The sequence below is a fragment of the Oncorhynchus tshawytscha genome, linkage group LG09 (assembly GCF_018296145.1).
Source record: "Oncorhynchus tshawytscha isolate Ot180627B linkage group LG09, Otsh_v2.0, whole genome shotgun sequence".
Classification (NCBI taxonomy): Eukaryota; Metazoa; Chordata; class Actinopteri; order Salmoniformes; family Salmonidae; genus Oncorhynchus; species Oncorhynchus tshawytscha.
Genome location: NC_056437.1, coordinates 16,259,869 through 16,280,016, shown reverse-complemented (window position 1 = coordinate 16,280,016; position 20,148 = coordinate 16,259,869). Strand labels below are relative to the sequence as shown.

General features: G+C 42.4%; 1 protein-coding gene across 2 annotated transcripts in view; it reads right to left on the bottom strand.

The window, feature by feature from the left end:
• The window catches only part of LOC112235514 (soluble lamin-associated protein of 75 kDa-like), a 30,133-nt gene extending 17,791 nt beyond the window's left edge, over nucleotides 1-12,342 (bottom strand). The window contains exon 1 of one of the 2 annotated variants that reach the window (XM_042326605.1): nucleotides 12,145-12,342. Coding sequence is in view for 1 of the 2 variants with exons in the window: in XM_042326604.1 (XP_042182538.1) it covers nucleotides 4,521-4,590 (70 nt within the window). In the remaining variant the exon portion in view is untranslated. Of the gene's footprint in view, nucleotides 1-4,520; nucleotides 4,592-12,144 lie in introns of those variants that run through there. The other variant, XM_042326604.1, reaches the window with a different exon arrangement.
• Nucleotides 12,343-20,148: the final 7,806 nt, after the last annotated feature.

The following is a 20,148-nucleotide window of genomic DNA, read 5'->3' as shown; positions in this document are numbered from 1 at the left end:
GATAGGCTGTGCGCGAGTGTCAACACAGCTGGACAGTTTTGAATGAGTTTGCTAGATGTCAAGTTAGTAAAGTTTGAGAGGAATACATCAATGATAAACCCCACAGAAGAAGAGTTAAGACTGGCATTGGTTATCCAAAGCAATATTTTTACCTTGCAGCCGTGACTTTCACAAACTTCAAGATTTCCACCGATCTAATGTCCATTGCTTGTGTTTCTTGGCCCAAGCAAGTCTCTTCTTACTTTGGTGTCCTTTAGTAGTGGTTTCTTTGCACATTTCGACCATGGCCTGATTCACACAGTCTCCTCTGAACAGTTGATGTTGAGATGTGTCTGTTACTTGAACTCTGTGAAGCATTTATTTGGGCTGCAATCTGAGGTGCAGTTAACTCTACTGAACTGATCCTCTGCAGCAGAGGTAACGCTGGGTCCTCCTTTCCTGTGACGGTCCTCATGAGAGAGTTTCATCATAACGCTTGGTGGTTTTTGTGACTGCACTTGAAGTTTAAAGTTCTTGACATTTTCCAGATTAAGACATGAAGGTCAGTCAAAGTAATGATGGACTGTCGTTTCTCTTTGCTTATTTGAGCTGTTCTTGCCATAATATTGACTTGGTCTTTTATCAAATAGGGTTATCTTCTGTATACAACCCTTACCTTGTCACAACTGATTGGCTCAAACGCATTTTAGGAAATAAATTCCACAAATTAACAAGGCACACCTGTTAATTGAAATGCATTCCAGGTGACTACCTCATGAAGCTGGTTGAGAGAATGTCAAGAGTGTGCAAAGCTGTCAAGGCAAAGGGTGGCTATTTGAAGAATCTCAAATATATTTAGATTTATTTAACACTTTTTGGGTTACTACATGATTCTGTGTGTGTTATTTCATAGTTGATGTCTTCACTATTATTCCACAATGTAGAAAATAGTCAAATTAAAGAAAAACCCTTGAATGAGTTGGTGTCTAAACTTTTGACTGGTACTGGAACTCAGTAAAATCTTTGAAATTGTTGCGTTTATATTTTTATTCAGTGAAGTTTGCTCAGAGTTTTTTTTACCCAAAGACTATTATGAGAGCATAAAATTGACAAGCCAAGATAGGATGTTTCCTGCGGGATACAGCAGTCCCATCAATGGGCATTCAATGCACACCAGCACAAAGTGCAATGGGGGAAAGATGATAATATAAAATTATCTGATGATTGAATTGTAGCTAGCTTTTCTCATGATAATATGTGATTGCCTGTCCATGAGAAAATGTACAGGCCTATCATCTGTTACATCCTTTTGAATGCACTCCTCAAATCCTAAGAATAGCAGGAGTACAACAAAATGACTAACAATGCTCTAAAAACTATGCTCTGTTCTTTTTTCATTATTCAAAATTGAGTGGTGCCATTATTTGTCTTTATTCAGCTTCATTCAACTACTTTCCTAAATAATTGTACAATTTCCACATGCTTGAGAAACGAATAAATTGACTTGACTTAGTGTTAGCTATGCCTTATGGCTAACGTGACATGGTGTGATGAAAGAAACATACAGGAACTCAAATCCTTCTGTTCACCTGATTTAGAATTCCTCACAATCAAATGTAGACCGCATTATCTACCAAGAGAATTCTCTTCGATTATAATCACAGCCGTATATATCCCCCCCCCAAGCAGACACATCGATGGCTCTGAACGAACTTTATTTAACTCTCTGCAAACTGGAAACCATATATCCGGAGGCTGCATTCATTGTAGCTGGGGATTTTAACAAGGCTAATCTGAAAACAATACTCCCTAAATTTTATCAGCATATCGATTGCGCAACCAGGGGTGGAAAGACCTTGGATCATTGTTACTCTAACTTCCGCGACGCATATAAGGCCCTGCCCCGCCCCCCTTTCGGAAAAGCTGAACACGACTCCATTTTGTTGATCCCTGCCTACAGACAGAAACTAAAACAAGAAGCTCCCACGCTGAGGTCTGTTCAGCGCTGGTCTGACCAAGCTGACTCCACACTCCAAGACTGCTTCCATCACGTGGACTGGGAGATATTTCGTATTGCGTCAGACAACAACATTGACGAATACGCTGATTCGGTGTGCGAGTTCATTAGAACGTGCGTTGAAGATGTCGTTCCCATAGCAATGATTAAAACATTCCCTAACCAGAAACCGTGGATTGATGGCAGCATTCGCGTGAAACTGAAAGCGCGAACCACTGCTTTTAATCAGGGCAAGGTGTCTGGTAACATGACCCAATACAAACAGTGCAGCTATTCCCTCCGCAAGGCTATCAAACAAGCTAAGCGTCAGTACAGAGACAAAGTAGAATCTCAAATCAACGGCTCAGACACAAGAGGCATGTGGCAGGGTCTACAGTCAATCACGGACTACAGGAAGAAATCCAGCCCAGTCACGGACCAGGATGTCTTGCTCCCAGGCAGACTAAATAACTTTTTTGCCCGCTTTGAGGACAATACAGTGCTGCCACTGACACAGCCTGCAACGAAAACATGCGGTCTCTCCTTCACTGCAGCCGAGGTGAGTAAGACATTTAAACGTGTTAACCCTCGCAAGGCTGCAGGCCCAGACGGCATCCCCAGCCGCGCCCTCAGAGCATGCGCAGACCAGCTGGCCGGTGTGTTTACGGACATATTCAATCAATCCCTATACCAGTCTGCTGTTCCCACATGCTTCAAGAGGGCCACCATTGTTCCTGTTCCCAAGAAAGCTAAGGTACCTGAGCTAAATGACTACCGCCCCGTAGCACTCACTTCCGTCATCATGAAGTGCTTTGAGAGACTAGTCAAGGACCATATCACCTCCAACCTACCTGACACCCTAGACCCACTCCAATTTGCTTACCGCCCAAATAGGTCCACAGACAATGCAATCTCAACCACACTGCACACTGCCCTAACCCATCTGGACAAGAGGAATACCTATGTGAGAATGCTGTTCATCGACTACAGCTTGGCATTCAACTCCATACTACCCTCCAAGCTCGTCATCAAGCTCGAGACCCTGGGTCTCGACCCCGCCCTGTGCAACTGGGTACTGGACTTCCTGACGGGCCGCCCCCAGGTGGTGAGGGTAGGCAACAACATCTCCTCCCCGCTGATCCTCAACACTGGGGCCCCACAAGGGTGCGTTCTGAGCCCTCTCCTGTACTCCCTGTTCACCCACGACTGCGTGGCCACGCACGCCTCCAACTCAATCATCAAGTTTGCGGACGACACAACAGTGGTAGGCTTGATTACCAACAACGACGAGACGGCCTACAGGGAGGAGGTGAGGGCCCTCGGAGTGTGGTGTCAGGAAAATAACCTCACACTCAACGTCAACAAAACTAAGGAGATGATTGTGGACTTCAGGAAACAGCAGAGGGAACACCCCTATCCACATCGATGGAACAGTAGTGGAGAGGGTAGCAAGTTTTAAGTTCCTCGGCATACACATCACAGACAAACTGAATTGGTCCACTCACACAGACAGCATCGTGAAGAAGGCGCAGCAGCGCCTCTTCAACCTCAGGAGGCTGAAGAAATTCGGCTTGTCACCAAAAGCACTCACAAACTTCTACAGATGCACAATCGAGAGCATCCTGGCGGGCTGTATCACCGCCTGGTACGGCAACTGCTCCACCCTCAACCGTAAGGCTCTCCAGAGGGTAGTGAGGTCTGCACAACGCATCACCGGGGGCAAACTACCTGCCCTCCAGGACACCTACACCACCCGATGTTACAGGAAGGCCATAAAGATCATCAAGGACATCAACCACCCGAGCCACTGCCTGTTCACCCCGCTATCATCCAGAAGGCGAGGTCAGTACAGGTGCATCAAAGCTGGGACCGAGAGACTGAAAAACAGCTTCTATCTCAAGGCCATCAGACTGTTAAACAGCCACCACTAACATTGAGTGGCTGCTGCCAACACACTGACACTGACTCAACTCCAGCCACTTTAATAATGGGAATTGATGGGAAATGATGTAAATATATCACTAGCCACTTTAAACAATGCTACCCTATATAATGTTACTTACCCTACATTATTCATCTCATATGCATACGTATATACTGTACTCTATATCATCGACTGCATCCTTATGTAATACATGTATCACTAGCCACTTTAACTATGCCACTTTGTTTACATACTCATCTCATATGTATATACTGTACTCGATACCATCTACTGTATCTTGCCTATGCTGCTCCGTACCATCACTCATTCATATATCCTTATGTACATATTCTTTATCCCCTTACACTGTGTATAAGACAGTAGTTTTGGAATTGTTAGTTAGATTACTTGTTGGTTATTACTGCACTGTCGGAACTAGAAGCACAAGCATTTCGCTACACTCACATTAACATCTGCTAACCATGTGTATGTGACAAATAAAATTTGATTTGATTTGTAATAGATAACAGCATGCCACTAAAACAGAACAGCTATTATGACCTTCAAGTGTGTTCTCCTTTGTTTATTTCAAATGAATAAACATTTCCTGGTCCCTTTTACCTTTATTTCTCACACAGGTTGAGATGGGAGACGTGCCTGCTGTGGACAGTCCACAAGGAAGGGACTCCATGTCTGCTGGAGTAAAAATCACATTCAGAACCAGAATAGAGGACAAGCCTCAGCCGTTGCTGGCAAGTACTCAAAATATGCCATCAATGTTCTGGTTTACACTTGTTGTCATGGGATGCAATCCTTGGCCTATCTAGACAGATATTCATGATAGTCTGGTCAACATGTTCTGTCATATTGGGATGGCAATGCAATCATTGGCCTGTCCAGACATCTATACTAACAAAAGGACAGGGAGCCTAACTGCCACTCCAGGATAGTTTGCTTGACTTGGGGAAAGTGTGTGTGTGTGTGTGTGTGTGTGTGTGTGTGTGGGGGGGTCTTTGGGGGATGGTGTTCCCTTTCAAGTGATTTTAAGAGCGAAAACCAGAAAAAAACTGGGGGAAACAGAAAAACAAAACAGTGAGGACGAATTTTTGAAAAAATGAAAGGGAATCAGGCAAAAAAAAAAGAATAGTGTCCTACCTTCCCTGCAGCCAGCTGCTCTACAAGTCTGCACTCTATCCCCCAAGCTCTTTTCTTCATCAGAATAATTTGGTTGCAACCAGTTTGAGCTGGCATGTGTCACTACTGCTTATTGCCTTGGAGGGCTCAGCGCCCCGCCTATATTATCCAAGTTCGAGGTAAACATGTCGATCTTGCACAAGCACACACAAACAACCCAACACCCACATCAGAAACACCAAACAACCCAACACCCACATCAGAAACACCAAACAACCCCACACTCACTCTCTCTGAACAGCGCCCCACCCACAGAACATTACCATGGCATTCCAGCCTGGAAATTCCAGACCTTTGCTGTATGTTCAGTTAGGGCGGGTTAACACCCCGGCCTGTGGTCCATTAGAACAGGGTGGAGGGGTGTTAAAACCTGCCGTGTGTTCCTTTAGGTGTCCCCATGCTTCACATCTGACACAGTTTGTGCATATATTATGATGCCACTGATATTTTTGTAAATTTTGATCTCCGGTAAGGATATTTGTCATTTGTCTTCGGCTGTTCGTGCACACAATTTTTTCCCAAGGCAAACCAAATGTTGGTACCTGAAGTCTAATCCTCTTCATCAAATCAAAGTGTATTTGTCACGTGCGCCGAATACAACAGGTGTAAATCTTACAGTGAAATGCTTACTTACAGGCTCTAACCAATGGTGCGGGAAAAAAAGGTATATGTGTGTGTGTGTGTGTGTAGGTAAGTAAAGAAATAAAACAGTTGACATTTGAAAAAAAGAGTAGCAAGGCTATATACAGACACCTGTTAGTCAGGCTTATTGAGGTAGTATGCACATGTAGGTATCGTTAAAGTGACTATGCATATATGATGAACAGAGAGTAGGAGAAGTGTAAAAAGAGGGGTTGACAGGTGGTGGGACACAATGCAGATAGCCCGGTAAGCCAATGTGCGGGAGCACTGGTTGGCCAGGCCAATTTAGGTAGTATGTACATGAATGTATAGTTAAAGTGACTATGCATATATGATAAAGAGAGAGTAGCAGCAGCGTAAGAGAGGGGTTGGGGGGGGTACACATGCAAATAGTCCGGGTAGCCATTTGGTTACCTGCTCAGGAGTCTTATGGCTTGGGGGTAAAAACTGTTGAGAAGTCTTTTTGTCCTAGACTTGGCACTCTGGTACTGCTTGCCATGCGGTAGTAGAGAGAACAGTCTATGACTGGGGTGACTGGGGTCTTTGACAATTTTTGGGCCTTCCTTTGACACCGCCTGGTATAGAGGTCCTGGATGGCAGGCAGCTTTGCCCCAGTGATGTACTGGGCCGTACGCACTACCCTCTGAAGTGCCTTGCGATCGGAGGCCGAGCAATTGCCGGACCATGCAGTGATGCAACCGACCATGCAGTGATGCAACCGGTCAGGATGCTCTCGATGTTGCAGCTGTAGAACCTTTTGAGAATCTCAGGACCCATGCCAAATCTTTTTAGTTTCCTGTGGGGGAATAGGCTTTGTTCGGCCCTCTTCACGACTGTCTCGTTCATTGGTCAACAGTACTTCCATAAAGTAAGTGTTTGTCGTCATTCAACGATAGATGACTGCAAATGTTTTCACTTGAGAAATACTGCACCAAACATCTTATTTCGAAGTCAAATTGCACGACTGAGCTCCTTGGCAAAAACCTCAAAACTGTCATGAATAGTCGGAATGAATTATCTTAGATTAATTCAGACTATTTTGAGGAAGTATATACAGGCTACAACGTCTCAAGACAGACAAACCATACTACTGTGTTTTTTTTTCAAGCTAAGGTCTTTTAAGGGTGCATACGTTCGGTTCAGTAACAGAGTTGGGCTTGGCACCAGCCGAACCAAAACATGCAGAAGCCTTTAGGCCAGGGTGGCGGTGTGGTGCTAACACCTGCCCTGCTGACATTTTGTCTTGCTCCTGGTTTCTACCATGTTACACACTACTGTCACACCAGCGAAATGGGAGTTAGGCAGAGTTTATATCCCTCTTGTTAACTATAGTGGGTTATTCTTTTCTCAATATGTTGAGGAAAACCTACCGTTGTTCTTGTATGGAGCTGGATGCCAAAATGGGGAAGAACTGTGTGTAAGTGATTGTATGCAGTGTAGTATGTGAACTCATATGAGACTTTCATCTTCATATCAGCAGAGACCAAAATAACACCACACTAATGACACCAAAACAGCCAATCCAAATTGGCCATCAGAAACATCCAAATAGAAATAAAAGCCTATCAAATGCACAAACTGTACATACATTGCCTTCCGAAAGTATTCAGACCCCTTGACTTTTTGTTACGTTGCAGCCTAATTCTAAAATTGATGAAATAAACAAAAAACATCCTCTGCAATCCACACACACAATATCCCATAATAACAAAGCAAAAACAGGTTGAGAAATGTTACGCAAATGTATAAAAAAATGCTAAATCTGAAATACCTTATTTACTTAAGTATTCAGACCCTTTGATATGAGACACGAAATTGAGCTCAGGTGCATTCTGTTCCCATTGATCATCCTTGAGATGTTTCTACAACTTGATCGGAGTCCATCTGTGGTAACTTAAATTGGACATGATTTGGAAAGGCACACCTGTCTATATAAAAGGTCCCACAGTTGACAGTGCATGTCAGAGCAAAATCCAAGCCTTGAGGTAGAAGGAATTGTTCATAGAGCTCCAAGAGAGGATGTGTTGAGGCACAGATCTGGGGACGGGCTTCCAGCATTCTTAAATGGAAGAAATGTGTAAACACCAAGACTCTTCATAGAGCTGGAAGCCCAGCCAAACTGATCAATCGGGGGAGAAGGGCCTTGGTCAGGGAGGTGACCAACAACCCGATGGTCAACACTCTGACAGCACTCTAGAGTTCCCCTGTGGAGATGAAAGAACCTTCCAGGAGGACAACAATCTCTTGAACACTCTACCAAATAAGGCCTTTATGGTAGTGGCCACTCCTCAGTAAAAGCCACACGACAGCCTGCTTGGAGTTTGCCAAAAGGCACCTAAAGGACACTCAGACCATGAGAAACAAGATTCTGTAGTCAAACTGAAACCAAAATTGAGCTGTTTGGCCTGAATGCCCAGCATCACATCTGAAGGAAACCTGGAACCATCCCTACGGTGAAGGGAAGCATGGGTGGCAGCATCATGCTGTGGGGATGTTTTTCAGCGGCAGTGACTGGGAGACTCGTTAGGGTTGAGGCAAAGATTAATGGAGCAAAGTACAAAGAGATCCTTTATGAAAACCTGCTCCAGAGCTCTCAGGACCTGACTGGGGCAAAGGTTCACCTTCCAACAGGACAATGACCCACAGCACACAGCAACGACAACACAGGAGTGGCTTCACGACAAGCTTCCTAATGTCCTTGAGTGGCCCAGCCAGAGCCCGGACTTGAACCTGATCGAACATCTCTGAAGAGACCTGAAAATAGCTGTGCAGCAACGCTCCTCATCCAACCTGACAGAGCTTGAGCGGATCTGCAGAGAAGTATAGGAGAAACTCCCCAAATACAGGTGTGCCAAGCTTTTAGCATCCTACACAAGAAGACTCGAGGCTGTAATCACTGCCAAAGGTGCTTCAACAAAGTACTGAGTAAAGGGTCTGAATATTTAAGTTTTTTTTTTTTTATGTTTAAATTTTATATATACATATACACATTTGCAAACATTTCTAAAAACCTGTTTTTGCTTTGTCATTATGGGGTATTGTGTGTAGATTGATGAGAAAAACTTTAATCCATTTTAAAATAAGACTGTAACCTAACAAAATGTGTGTGGGGGGAAATCAGGGGTCTGAATACTTTCCGAAGGCAATGTACCCGCTGTAGTTAACCCTTGGCTCGCACTACATGTGTGTGTGTCCGGCTGTACATGCGTGTGTGCGCGTGTAGCATACAGTTGAAGTCGGAAGTTTACATACCTTTGCCAAATACATTTAAACTCAGTTTTTCACAATTCCTGACATTTAATCCTAGTAAAAATTCCCTGTTTTAGGTCAGTTACTTTATTTTAATAATGTGAAATGTCAGAATATTTGTAGAGAGAATTATTTATTTCAGCTTTTATTTATTTCATCACATTCCCAGTGGGTCAGAAGTGTACATACACTCAATTAGCATTTGATAGCATTGCCTTCAAATGGTTTAACTTTGGTCAAACGTTTTGGGTAGCCTTCCACAAGCTGCCCACAATAAGTTGGGTGAATTTTGGCCCATTCCTCCTGACAGAGCTGGTGTAACTGAGTCAGGTTTGTAGGCTGTGGTGTCCCATGGTGTTTATACTTGCGTACTATTGTTTGTACAGGTGAATGTGGTACCTTCAGGCGTTTGGAAATAGGCCTTGAAATACATCCACAGCTACACCTTCAATTGACTCAAATTATGTGAATTAGCCTATCAGAAACTTCTAAAACCATGACATTTTTTGGCATTTTCCAAGCTGTTTAAAGGAACACTCAACTTAGTGTATGTAAACTTCTGACCCACTGGAATTGTGATACAGTGAATTATAAGTGAAATAATCTGACTGTAAACAATTGTTGGGAAAATTACTTGTGTCATGCACAAAGTAGATGTCCTAACCGTCTTGCCAAAGCTATAGTTTGTTAACAAGAAATTTGTGGAGTGGTTGAAAAACGAGTTTCAATGACTCCAACCAAAGTGTATGTAAACTTCCCGACATCAACTGTACATTACCTAATGATGGTAATATTAATAGGGGTAGTGCAGGAAACAGACACCCAATCGGGGCCTCAGAGCTGGCTCCTAGGTACGTATACAATGTGTGATGTCACAGCAGATGTAGGATTTACCCACCACGCACAAACAGTAAATAGTGTGTGTATGCACTCAGACAGGCAAATGTGGAGGTGCAAAATCAAGGAGCAATTTAGCTTGTTTCAATATACACACATATACAGAGTTATAGAATAAAATATGCTTGCTGTAACATAATGGATTGCTTTCCATACATATTCTCACACACCCCTTCTCTGGGAGATAGATAGCTGATAACCGTGTGTTTTCAATCACTCATGTTTTTGATTTTATTTAACATTTATTTAACCGTCATGTCTGACGAAGCGTAATATTCTTCATCCAAACCTTTACCCTCTACTCCCCCGCTGGTCTCCTCTACACCACATACAGCTTCCTCTGGCTGGGTAGTGGTAGGGCCAGCTCAACCCTATGGGTCTCCCCTCAACCCCACATACAGCCTCCCCTGGCTGGGTAGTGGTAGGGCCAGCTCAACCCTATGGGTCTCCCCTCAACCCCACATACAGCCTCCCCTGGCTGGGTAATGGTAGGGCCAGCTCAACCCTATGGGTCTCCCCTCAACCCCACATACAGCCTCCTCTGGCTGGGTAGTGGTAGGGCCAGCTCAACCCTATGGGTCTCCCTCAACCCCACATACAGCCTCCTCTGGCTGGGTAGTGGTAGGGCCAGCTCAACCCTATGGGTCTTCCCTCTACCCCACATACAGCCTCCTCTGGCTGGGTAGTGGTAGGGCCAGCTCAACCCTATGGGTCTTCCCTCTACCCCACATACAGCCTCCTCTGGCTGGGTAGTGGTAGGGCCAGCTCAACCCCACATACAGCCTCCTCTGGCTGGGTAGTGGTAGGGCCAGCTCAACCCTATGGGTCTTCCCTCTACACCACATACAGCCTCCTCTGGCTGGGTAGTGGTAGGGCCAGCTCAACCCTATGGGTCTCCCCTCAACCCCACATACATCCTCCTCTGGCTGGGTAGTGGTAGGGCCAGCTCAACCCCACATACAGCCTCCTCTGGCTGGGTAGTGGTAGGGCCAGCTCAACCCTATGGGTCTTCCCTCTACCCCACATACAGCCTCCTCTGGCTGGGTAGTGGTAGGGCCAGCTCAACCCTATGGGTCTTCCCTCTACCCCACATACAGCCTCCTCTGGCTGGGTAGTGGTAGGGCCAGCTCAACCCCACATACAGCCTCCTCTGGCTGTGTACTGGTAGGGCCAGCTCAACCCCACATAGAGCCTCCTCTGGCTGGGTAGTGGTAGGGCCAGCTCAACCCTATGAGTCTTCCCTCCCACCCATAGAGACTCTGGGCTATACTTATAATATTACATAGATATAAGCAACATACTAATGTGTTTGTCTGTTCTGACCGCCAGTAGACAGGTTTGATTTAAACAGGACATTCACTGCCTACCTCATGTCAGAGAAGCATGATGGCCCCATCTGCCCTCACAAACCCAAACACCACCGATCAGGCAGCATCACCAGCGACGTGGAAGGCACATCGCTTTTGGAAACCCACAAAAACATTCAGTCTTTCCACTTTCCATCTCTCTCAGTCTTCACAGACAAATAACCAGACAATACTACCTGTACCCTGGGGGGTGGGGGGCATATTGCTACACCACTGTAACCTACTGTGAACTACCGCAAACAGTGCAACGAAGTAAACAATATATTAATGTCAAGAAATAAGATGGTCTTGTCGAGGTCCTTGTTAAATAAAGGTTAAATAAATGTTTTAAAAAGTCGAACCTAATAATGCACAAACATCAACTGTACGATCTCTAATAAAGTAGGTTACATGTGTAAGAGTAGGAGGGGGCGTGGCGGTATAGGGCATACTCAGCAAAAACTTGCCACTACATATATCGAAGTTCATCAAGCAAACACTATGCGAAATGCAATATTGCCTAGTAACCCAGGTGAAGTGAACAATAACTTTGTATAAAATGTTAAGAGAATCCTCATTCTCCACAGCAAACCTCACCCTGATACTCAAGATTTCATTCCCAAATTCCTGACCGTGCTCTTGGATGCCGCCGCTAGTGAAAACACAGGCCCTATCCAAACATATTTGACCAAACAAATGTTTAACAGAAACAACACCTACATGTATATAAAAGAGAATGTAAGCTGTTCTTAGCGAGCCTTCCTGTAATCCTGTCCAAAGTGATGCTTACTCATCAGCAGGGCCGAACCAGCACCAGCACCGAACATCCATCCCACGCAGCGTGTTTCAGGGCTCCAAGCACTCCGGCAATCTCCAATATAAAATACACTGTGCACGTGAAATGATAGGAAACTCACCTAATCCTGCTGATGACACGTAGGCTGTTTCTTTGACTTCTTTTGGATAAACTATAGGTTTTATTTCTTGAATGTTTTGAAAAGCACACAAGCCTCCGTTGCTAGCTTGTCCTAGCCTGTGAACACTGCGTACGCTCTCCGTGTGTGCATTGCCTGCTGGGACAGAGAGAATTTGCCAGATCGCGCAAGGCAAACGTTCTACCAACATAACCAACCAGGGACCACAGTAAGACAGGCCTTCTCAAATATTTATTTAGAACATTATGAGATCAAAGTACAAGATTATAGTTATTTATAGTGGCTTATATCTCTTGATATATAACTTGATTTGCAATCACTCTGATATCCTAAAAACATTTATTTTAAGTAATCCTAGGCTACATATCGTTTATTCACATACATGTGTGTGTGTGTGTTATGCTGGTGCTTTATAAATCCAGAAAGCATTGAACAGTAGATGGGTAAGAAACATCTTCTCTTCCGTTTTCAGACGAGCAACAAAGGTAGCCTTTAGGCTAGGCTACAAGGTATGGAGCCTTACATCAAAGTGGTCTGTCCTGTGTCCCACATAGGGTTAAGGAGTACAGTAAATGGTTGCATACACACATTTTGCAGTTGTTATCCCGAGTGTAGCGAAATGCTTATGTTCCAGCCCCAGCTGTGCAGTAATACCTAACAATACAAAACAATACATGCAAATCCCAAAATTAAGAAATATACAAAATATTAGAATGAGCAATGTCAGAGTGCGGAATATATATATATATATATATATGTATATATATATATATATATGTATATGATGGTGTGCTTAGACATAACGGCCAGTATACGAATAGAACAATTGTGTACAGCAGTAGTTACAGTATATAGGATGAACCTTGACTAGAATACAGTACATACATATGAAGTGGGTTAAATAGTATGTAAACATGATTAAAGTGACATAATCTGAATACCCAAAAAATGTAATAAGTTACTTTACCGGCAAAATATTGTAATCAGATTACAGATACTTTTGAAAAACTAGATTACTTCTTGGATTACGTTTAAATTCTGAAAGGATGTTTGCTAAAACATACATTTTCTGTTTTCTCAATTACATTCAATTCAGCATTGAAAAAAGGCGGAAGTTTAACTTTGTTTCACCTGAGTCAGAGACCACTATGATGACACACCAAATGTGTTCGATGGATCCTTTTTGTCTTCTTCTAATGCCTCTTTTGGGGAAAGTAATCCAAAAGTAACTGAAAGTAATCAGATTCTTACTGAGTTTGGGCACAGGATAAAGATGAAATAATCTGCTGCTGCTACCCAACGCCAAGGGATACTGAAGTTCCTGAAAAGGTTTGTCCAATAATGTTCGTTGGTATATTATTTTATTTACAACGTTACATTACTACTAACAATTTTGGACAGGTAACTAGTAACTGTAACCTACCCAACTCTGCCAATAACGTACAGGTAGCCTAAGTGTGGTCCGCTTTCACTGTTATTGGTTGGTTGCTGGTTCAGTTCCCAGACTGACTGTACCCCATTGATAGCTGGGTCATTCTTGAATTGCGGTGGAATTTGCCTTTGCAACCATGAAAAACATTTCAAAATGACTAATAGTTACACATCATACATGTTTTTGTTTATGTTGAACTGTTTATCAATGATAAAACATAATGCAAGTCGTTTATACGGCATAACTTTATGTTTATGCATTTTTTAAAAGTACTTAGGGTAAGCAAATTGGCTTGTCCCAGTAGTGACGTGTAAAGTTGTAGTGACATGTTTTGGGTATTGAGAGATATCTGTTATTTTGAATGCTAAAAAGTGAACAAAAGTTTTAATGTATTGTATTGATCAATAAAAACAAAGGCTATTAAAATACATATTTTCTACTAGTATAATGTGTGTCCTTAGGTTTGTTATTGGTGTTACTGCGTTGAAATATCAGTCATTACACAGATTTACAAGGACCTTCAGCATTCTCTCCAGGGACCAGCTTTTATCGGGGAGGAGTCTATTTTAAAGGAAATCATTAGCTAATGACAGCCTTTTACTATCCCACTCATTTGAGGTTTCCATTGATAATTTGGTGTCTTCAATAAAAAGTGTCACGTGGTGCTACTCAATTTAAATAAAGGAAATAACATTGAGCAAAATAGTTAATGATATCACTTTAGTAAATTATTTTACTAAAATGATAGAGATCCAATGCAGACGTTTTTATATCAATATCAAACCATTTATTGGTAACAATGAAATACAGTTTTGTAATTGTTTTCAATTAAAATGAAATAAATAAATGCTTCTTAGCAAAGAGCAATTTTTTTTAAACAGTTGAGTTGATGTCGGCGCCCCCCGGAAACTTAATTATCATGATAAAAAAGTCCCCATATTATCTGTCACTTTAAACTAGAGGTATATCTTTTTTTGCATTGGGGGCGTTCCTCTGTCCAGTGTCTATGTTCTTTTGCTTATCTTAATCTTAAATGTTTATTGGCCAGTCTGAGATATGGCTTTTTCTTTGCAACTCTGTCTAGAAGGCCAGCATCCGGGAGTCGCCTCTTCACTGTTGACGTTGAGACTGGTGTTTTGCGGGTACTATTTAATGAAGCTGCCAGTTGAGGACTTGTGAGGCATCTGTTTCTCAAACTAGACACTGTAATGTACTTGTCCTCTTGCTCAGTTGTGCACCGGGGCCTCCCACTGTTCTTTCTTTTTTGATTAGAGCCAGTTTGCTCTCTTCTGTGAAGGGAGTAGTACACAGCGTTGTATGAGATCTTCAGTTTCTTGGCAATTTCTCGCATGGAATAGTCTTCATTTCTCAGAACAAGAATAGGCCGACGAGTTTCAGAAGAAAGTTATTTGTTTCTAGCCATTTTGAGCCTGTAATCGAACCCACAAATGCTGATGTTCCAGATACTAAACTAGTCTAAAGGCCAGTTTTATTGCTTCTTTAATTAGAACAACAATTTTCAGCTGCAAAAGGGGTTTTCTAATTATCAATTAGCCTTTTTCAAATTATTATTGGTGAGAGAGAGGTCTCAAATATGACATTCATTTGCATACAGTATACTGTATACACTGTATATTTGAATCACGGAAAAGTTTGTTCCTGTTTCAGTCGTGGGTCAAACAAAAACAGCCTAATGATTAGTTGATGATAGAGCCTCCCACAATGCAGGAGATGGCTGCAGGATGAAGTCAGTGAGAAACCAGTTCATACAGTTGACATGAATGTTCAAGTTGGAACAATTTTTATCCCCATAATGCAACACAGTTTTGAAAGGTGATGACCAACATGGTCACAGAAATGACAAAACTGATCCGCTCAAACACATCCACTATCCACATCTTTCTTGCTCTCTCTCTCTCTCTAACACACACACACTGTTTAGGCACCTGTTAAGTGTTGTACATCCTAACAGCCTGTAGATGGGGTTATTTAACAAGCATTCATCCAGTCTGCTCAGGTGTGAATAACCCTCAGAGGATGCATGGAATGGGTTTAGCTGACTCAAACTGAACAGTGAAATGCTTTACATAACTTTATTTCTATGTTTCATTGTTTATTATGAAATAACAGGTGGTATAGGATGAAAGACACACACACACAGTCTAGTTTTACTAACCTTGTGGGGACACACAATTGATTCCCATTCAAAATCCTATTTTCCCTAACCTAAACCTAACCATTAACCCTAACCTAACCTTAACTCCTAACTGTAACCCTGAACCTAACATTTAACCCCTAACAGTAACCTTAACACACTTAGAAATAGCCCTTTTCCTTGTGAAGACTGGCAAAATGTCCCCAAATTTGTGTTAATTTACTATTCCATAAAGTAGTAAAAGACACAAGGGCTCCCGAGTGGTGCAGCGGTCTTTTGTACTGCATCTCATTGTAAATTGTAAGTAAGAATTTGTTCTTAACTGACTTGCCTAGTTAAATAATGGTAACAATTAAAAATAAGCTGGATTTCTGAGAAGATGCAAAGCATGTTAAGTAACACAGGTGTAGTGTAACCCATCATACATGTGCTGGGTCAGGGCTTGCTGTGTGTATAGTTTCCAGTAACTGTTAGTGCACTAATAACCAGTATGCTGAGGACTGACACATACTGTACGTGAAAAGAATACACCATTTTCTAAGCTGTCTTTTTTTTAACTACATGGCTATGTAACGGTTATGTAATGCTATGTAATGTAATGGTTCTATACTCTGAGTGTACAAAATATTAGCAACACCAGTTCTTTCCATGACATAGACTGACCAGGGGAATCCAGGTGAAAGCTATGATCCCTTATTGATGTCACCTGTTAAATCCACTTCAATCAGTATAAATGATGGAGAAAGGAAAGATTATAGAATGATTTTTAAGCCTTGAGACAATTGAGACATGGGATTGTGAACGTGTGCCATTTATAAACGTCTATATGTTTTGCCATATCAAGGCTGATCCAGACCGGACCAAATCTGAACCAAACATAGACGTCTATGATTGGTCCGAACCGGACCAAATCTGAACCAAACATAGACGTCTATGATTGGTCCGAACCGGACCAAAAATCAAAGTCCGTGGAAATCAAGTCCGGACTGTACCAAAAACATTTGTCCAAAAGATGTGGGCGTCGATCCGTGCTAATTGTGGTGTAGCCTACAGTGTCGACCCTCAGATGGAATTTGATTAATGGTAGGCCGTCCGTTTGTAAAACATGCAGTTGCATTGGCTTCATTAGTCCTGATTCCTGTGACTACTGCATTTGTCTGCATCAGCTACCCAACTTTATCAGTAGTCAAAAATTGACAGATGCAAACTTGAAATCACTGATAATGACAATTTAGCCCATGTGGTGAAATTCCTGGAAAGCAGTTGTGAGGAGCCTGATTGCCCATTCCATATTGTCCATTTTAGTAGGGATACCTAGTCATTTTACTAGGGATACCTAGTCAGTTGTACAACTGAATGTTTTCGACTAAAATGTGTCTGAATCAGAGAGGTGCGAGTGGCTGCCTTAATCGACATCCACGGCGCCCGGGGGACAGTGTGTTAACCGCCTTGTTCAGAGGCAGAACGACACATTTTTACATTGTCAACTCTGGTATGTTCTTTGTTAACATGTCAGGGCATTTTTTACTTGATTGGGCGCCATTTAGGTTAGGCTATTTGATGGGAGAAACCTGCATGTGTGTACAACTCTACATTTTCATACACTTGATGTCCAGCCTGTAGGCTGCAGAAAACTCCTTCTACCAGTGGAGGCTGGTGGGAGGAGCTATAGGAGGACAGGCTCATTGTAATGGCTGGAATGGTATTTATGTAACAGGGTCAAACATGTGGTTTCCATGTGTTTGATGCCGTTCCATTAATTCCATTCCAGCCATTACAATGAGCCCATCCTCCTCTGCTTTCTACCATAGGCTATATCTGGGAATCGAAGAACACAATACTTTGCACCCCTACCTTTGACAAAGTGGGCGCTGCTTATCACAGGGTGGCGCTCACTTAAAAAGACCGTAGGCCATTGGTTGAGAGAAATGACCATTGTTTTTGGGCAGAATTATGTGAGGTTTTTTGTGTTGTTGTAGGAGCTTCTTGGTTATCTTAGCTCAGAAAATGCTGCCCTCTTCTAATCCTGCCTAATGGGCCATACAGCAACACTTAAAAGCTCTTACTAAACTTTGATACACAGGAAGTGTGACAGAGTAAACATGGACACTGAGCTTGCCCTCGTCATCAGCTCAGTCTCTGTGACAATCCACCTACACCAAACAACTGCTCACCACAAGTATTATTCCAAACATGTATGAGTTTTGAACTGAGTGTACTTCTGATAACCACACTGAAACCAACAGAGCAAATGTGTGTACAATTCCTGTTTATAAATGTGCGGAATGCGGAAGAACCCTGGCCAGATAAAACCTGTTCTAGCAGAGTGAAACAGATGCTAACAGATCAGACTGGCACAAAGAAACAGGAACAAAACTATAATTTGCATACTGTAAATGTTTAGCCTGCCAGACCAGGTTTTGTATTTACATACCGCATTATTTACGAAAGCATTTAGTTGCCATATTGGTTGAACCAGTATTTCTACTTGCACATCATCATCTGCACATCTATCACTCCAGTGTTAATTTGCTAAATTGTAATTACTTCGCTACTATTGGCCTATTTATTGCCTTACCTCCTTACTTCATCTGCACACACTGTATATAGATTTTTCTATTGCGTTATTGACTGTACGGTTGTTAATTCCATGTGTAACTCTGTGTTGTTGTTTTTTGTCGCACTGCTTTGCTTTATCATGGCCAGGTCGCAGTTGTAAATGAGAACTTGTTCTCAACTGGCCTAACTGGTTAAATGAAGGTGAAATAAATAAATAATTGTTTTACATACTTTGAGTGACAGCATATCTTTGTCTCTCACATTAATAGTTAGCTGTCTCACATTGTTCTGGTCTAGTTATAGCCTGCTAATCTGTTTGTTGTGGCCTAGTTATAGCCTGGTTATCTGTTTGTTGTGGCCTAGTTATAGCCTGGTTATCTGTTTGTTGTGGCCTAGTTATAGCCTGGTTATCTGTTTGTTGTGGCCTAGTTATAGCCTGCTAATCTGTTTGTTGTGGCCTAGTTATAGCCTGGTTATCTGTTTGTTGTGGCCTAGTTATAGCCTGGTTATCTGTTTGTTGTGGCCTAGTTATAGCCTGGTTATCTGTTTGTTGTGGCCTAGTTATAGCCTGGTTATCTGTTTGTTGTGGCCTAGTTATAGCCTGCTAATCTGTTTGTTGTGGCCTAGTTATAGCCTGGTTATATGTTTGTTGTGGCGGTAGTTATAGCCTGGTTATCTGTTTGTTGTGGCCTAGTTATAGCTCGGTTACCTGTTTGCTTCTACCCCCAGGGTCCATAGCTTGTCCAGGTAGCATGTGGACAGGTCGGTTCATCCTAGAGGCTGTTTAAACAATATGAGGCAGATTGGGTTTTCCAGATCAGATCAGGACAAGGCAGTGTCTTCTCGGATTGTAGCCTCTACATTACACCAATGGTTCTCAAACTTCTCCTTGAGGACCCCCAGCCGTTCCATGTATTTGAACTACTCCACAGCTAGCACACCTGATTCAACTGGTCAACTAATCAGCATGCCCTTGATTAGTGAATCAGGTGAGCAAATTCAGGGCTACAACAACATGATGAAACGTCTGGGGGTCCCAGAAGGAAGGTTTGGGAACCACTGCATTACATATCATAGACTTGTACACATTCTAAATAAGCCACTCATAGTATACACATAATACTTGTTATAGATGAATGACCTCTGACTAAATAAATAAGTACCATCACGGTGGAGGAGCACAGGAGAGATGGGTGACAATAAGCATATACTGTAACAGACAAGTTTCATGTTTTATTGTCACGTCCACAAGTACAGTGAAAATGCCTTTCTTGCCAGTTCTTTCCCAACAATAAAGCAATCAATATCAGTAGTATTATAACAAATCTATACAAAAGTCAAGTAGAACAAAAACACACGAGAAATAGAAATAAGAAGAGAATGAGAAAGTAAGTAAGCTTTATACAGGTTCAGTTCCAGTACCATATTTACAATGTGCAGGGATACTGGAGTGGTAGGGTTAGATATCTATAGAGGTAAGGTGACTAGGCATCAGGATATATGATTAACAAAGTAGTAGCAGCGTACAGTGTGATTGTATGTGAGTGTGTGTAGAGTCAGTATGAATGTGTGGGACGTGTTACATGTGTGTGTGAAAAAATGAGTTGTACGTGTGTTGGAGTGTCAGTGTGAGTGTGAGTGTAAAATCAGTGTGTCAGTGTGAGTGTAAAATGAGTGAGTGTGTAAAATGTGCATGGAGTGTCAGTGAGTGTGTAAAATGTGCATAGAGTGGGTGTGTGAGTGTGCATAGAGAAAATAAAGTAGAAGGGTCAATGCAGATTGTCAGTGTAGCCATTTTGTTAGCTATTTAGCAGTCATAGAAGCTGTTCGGGAACCTGTT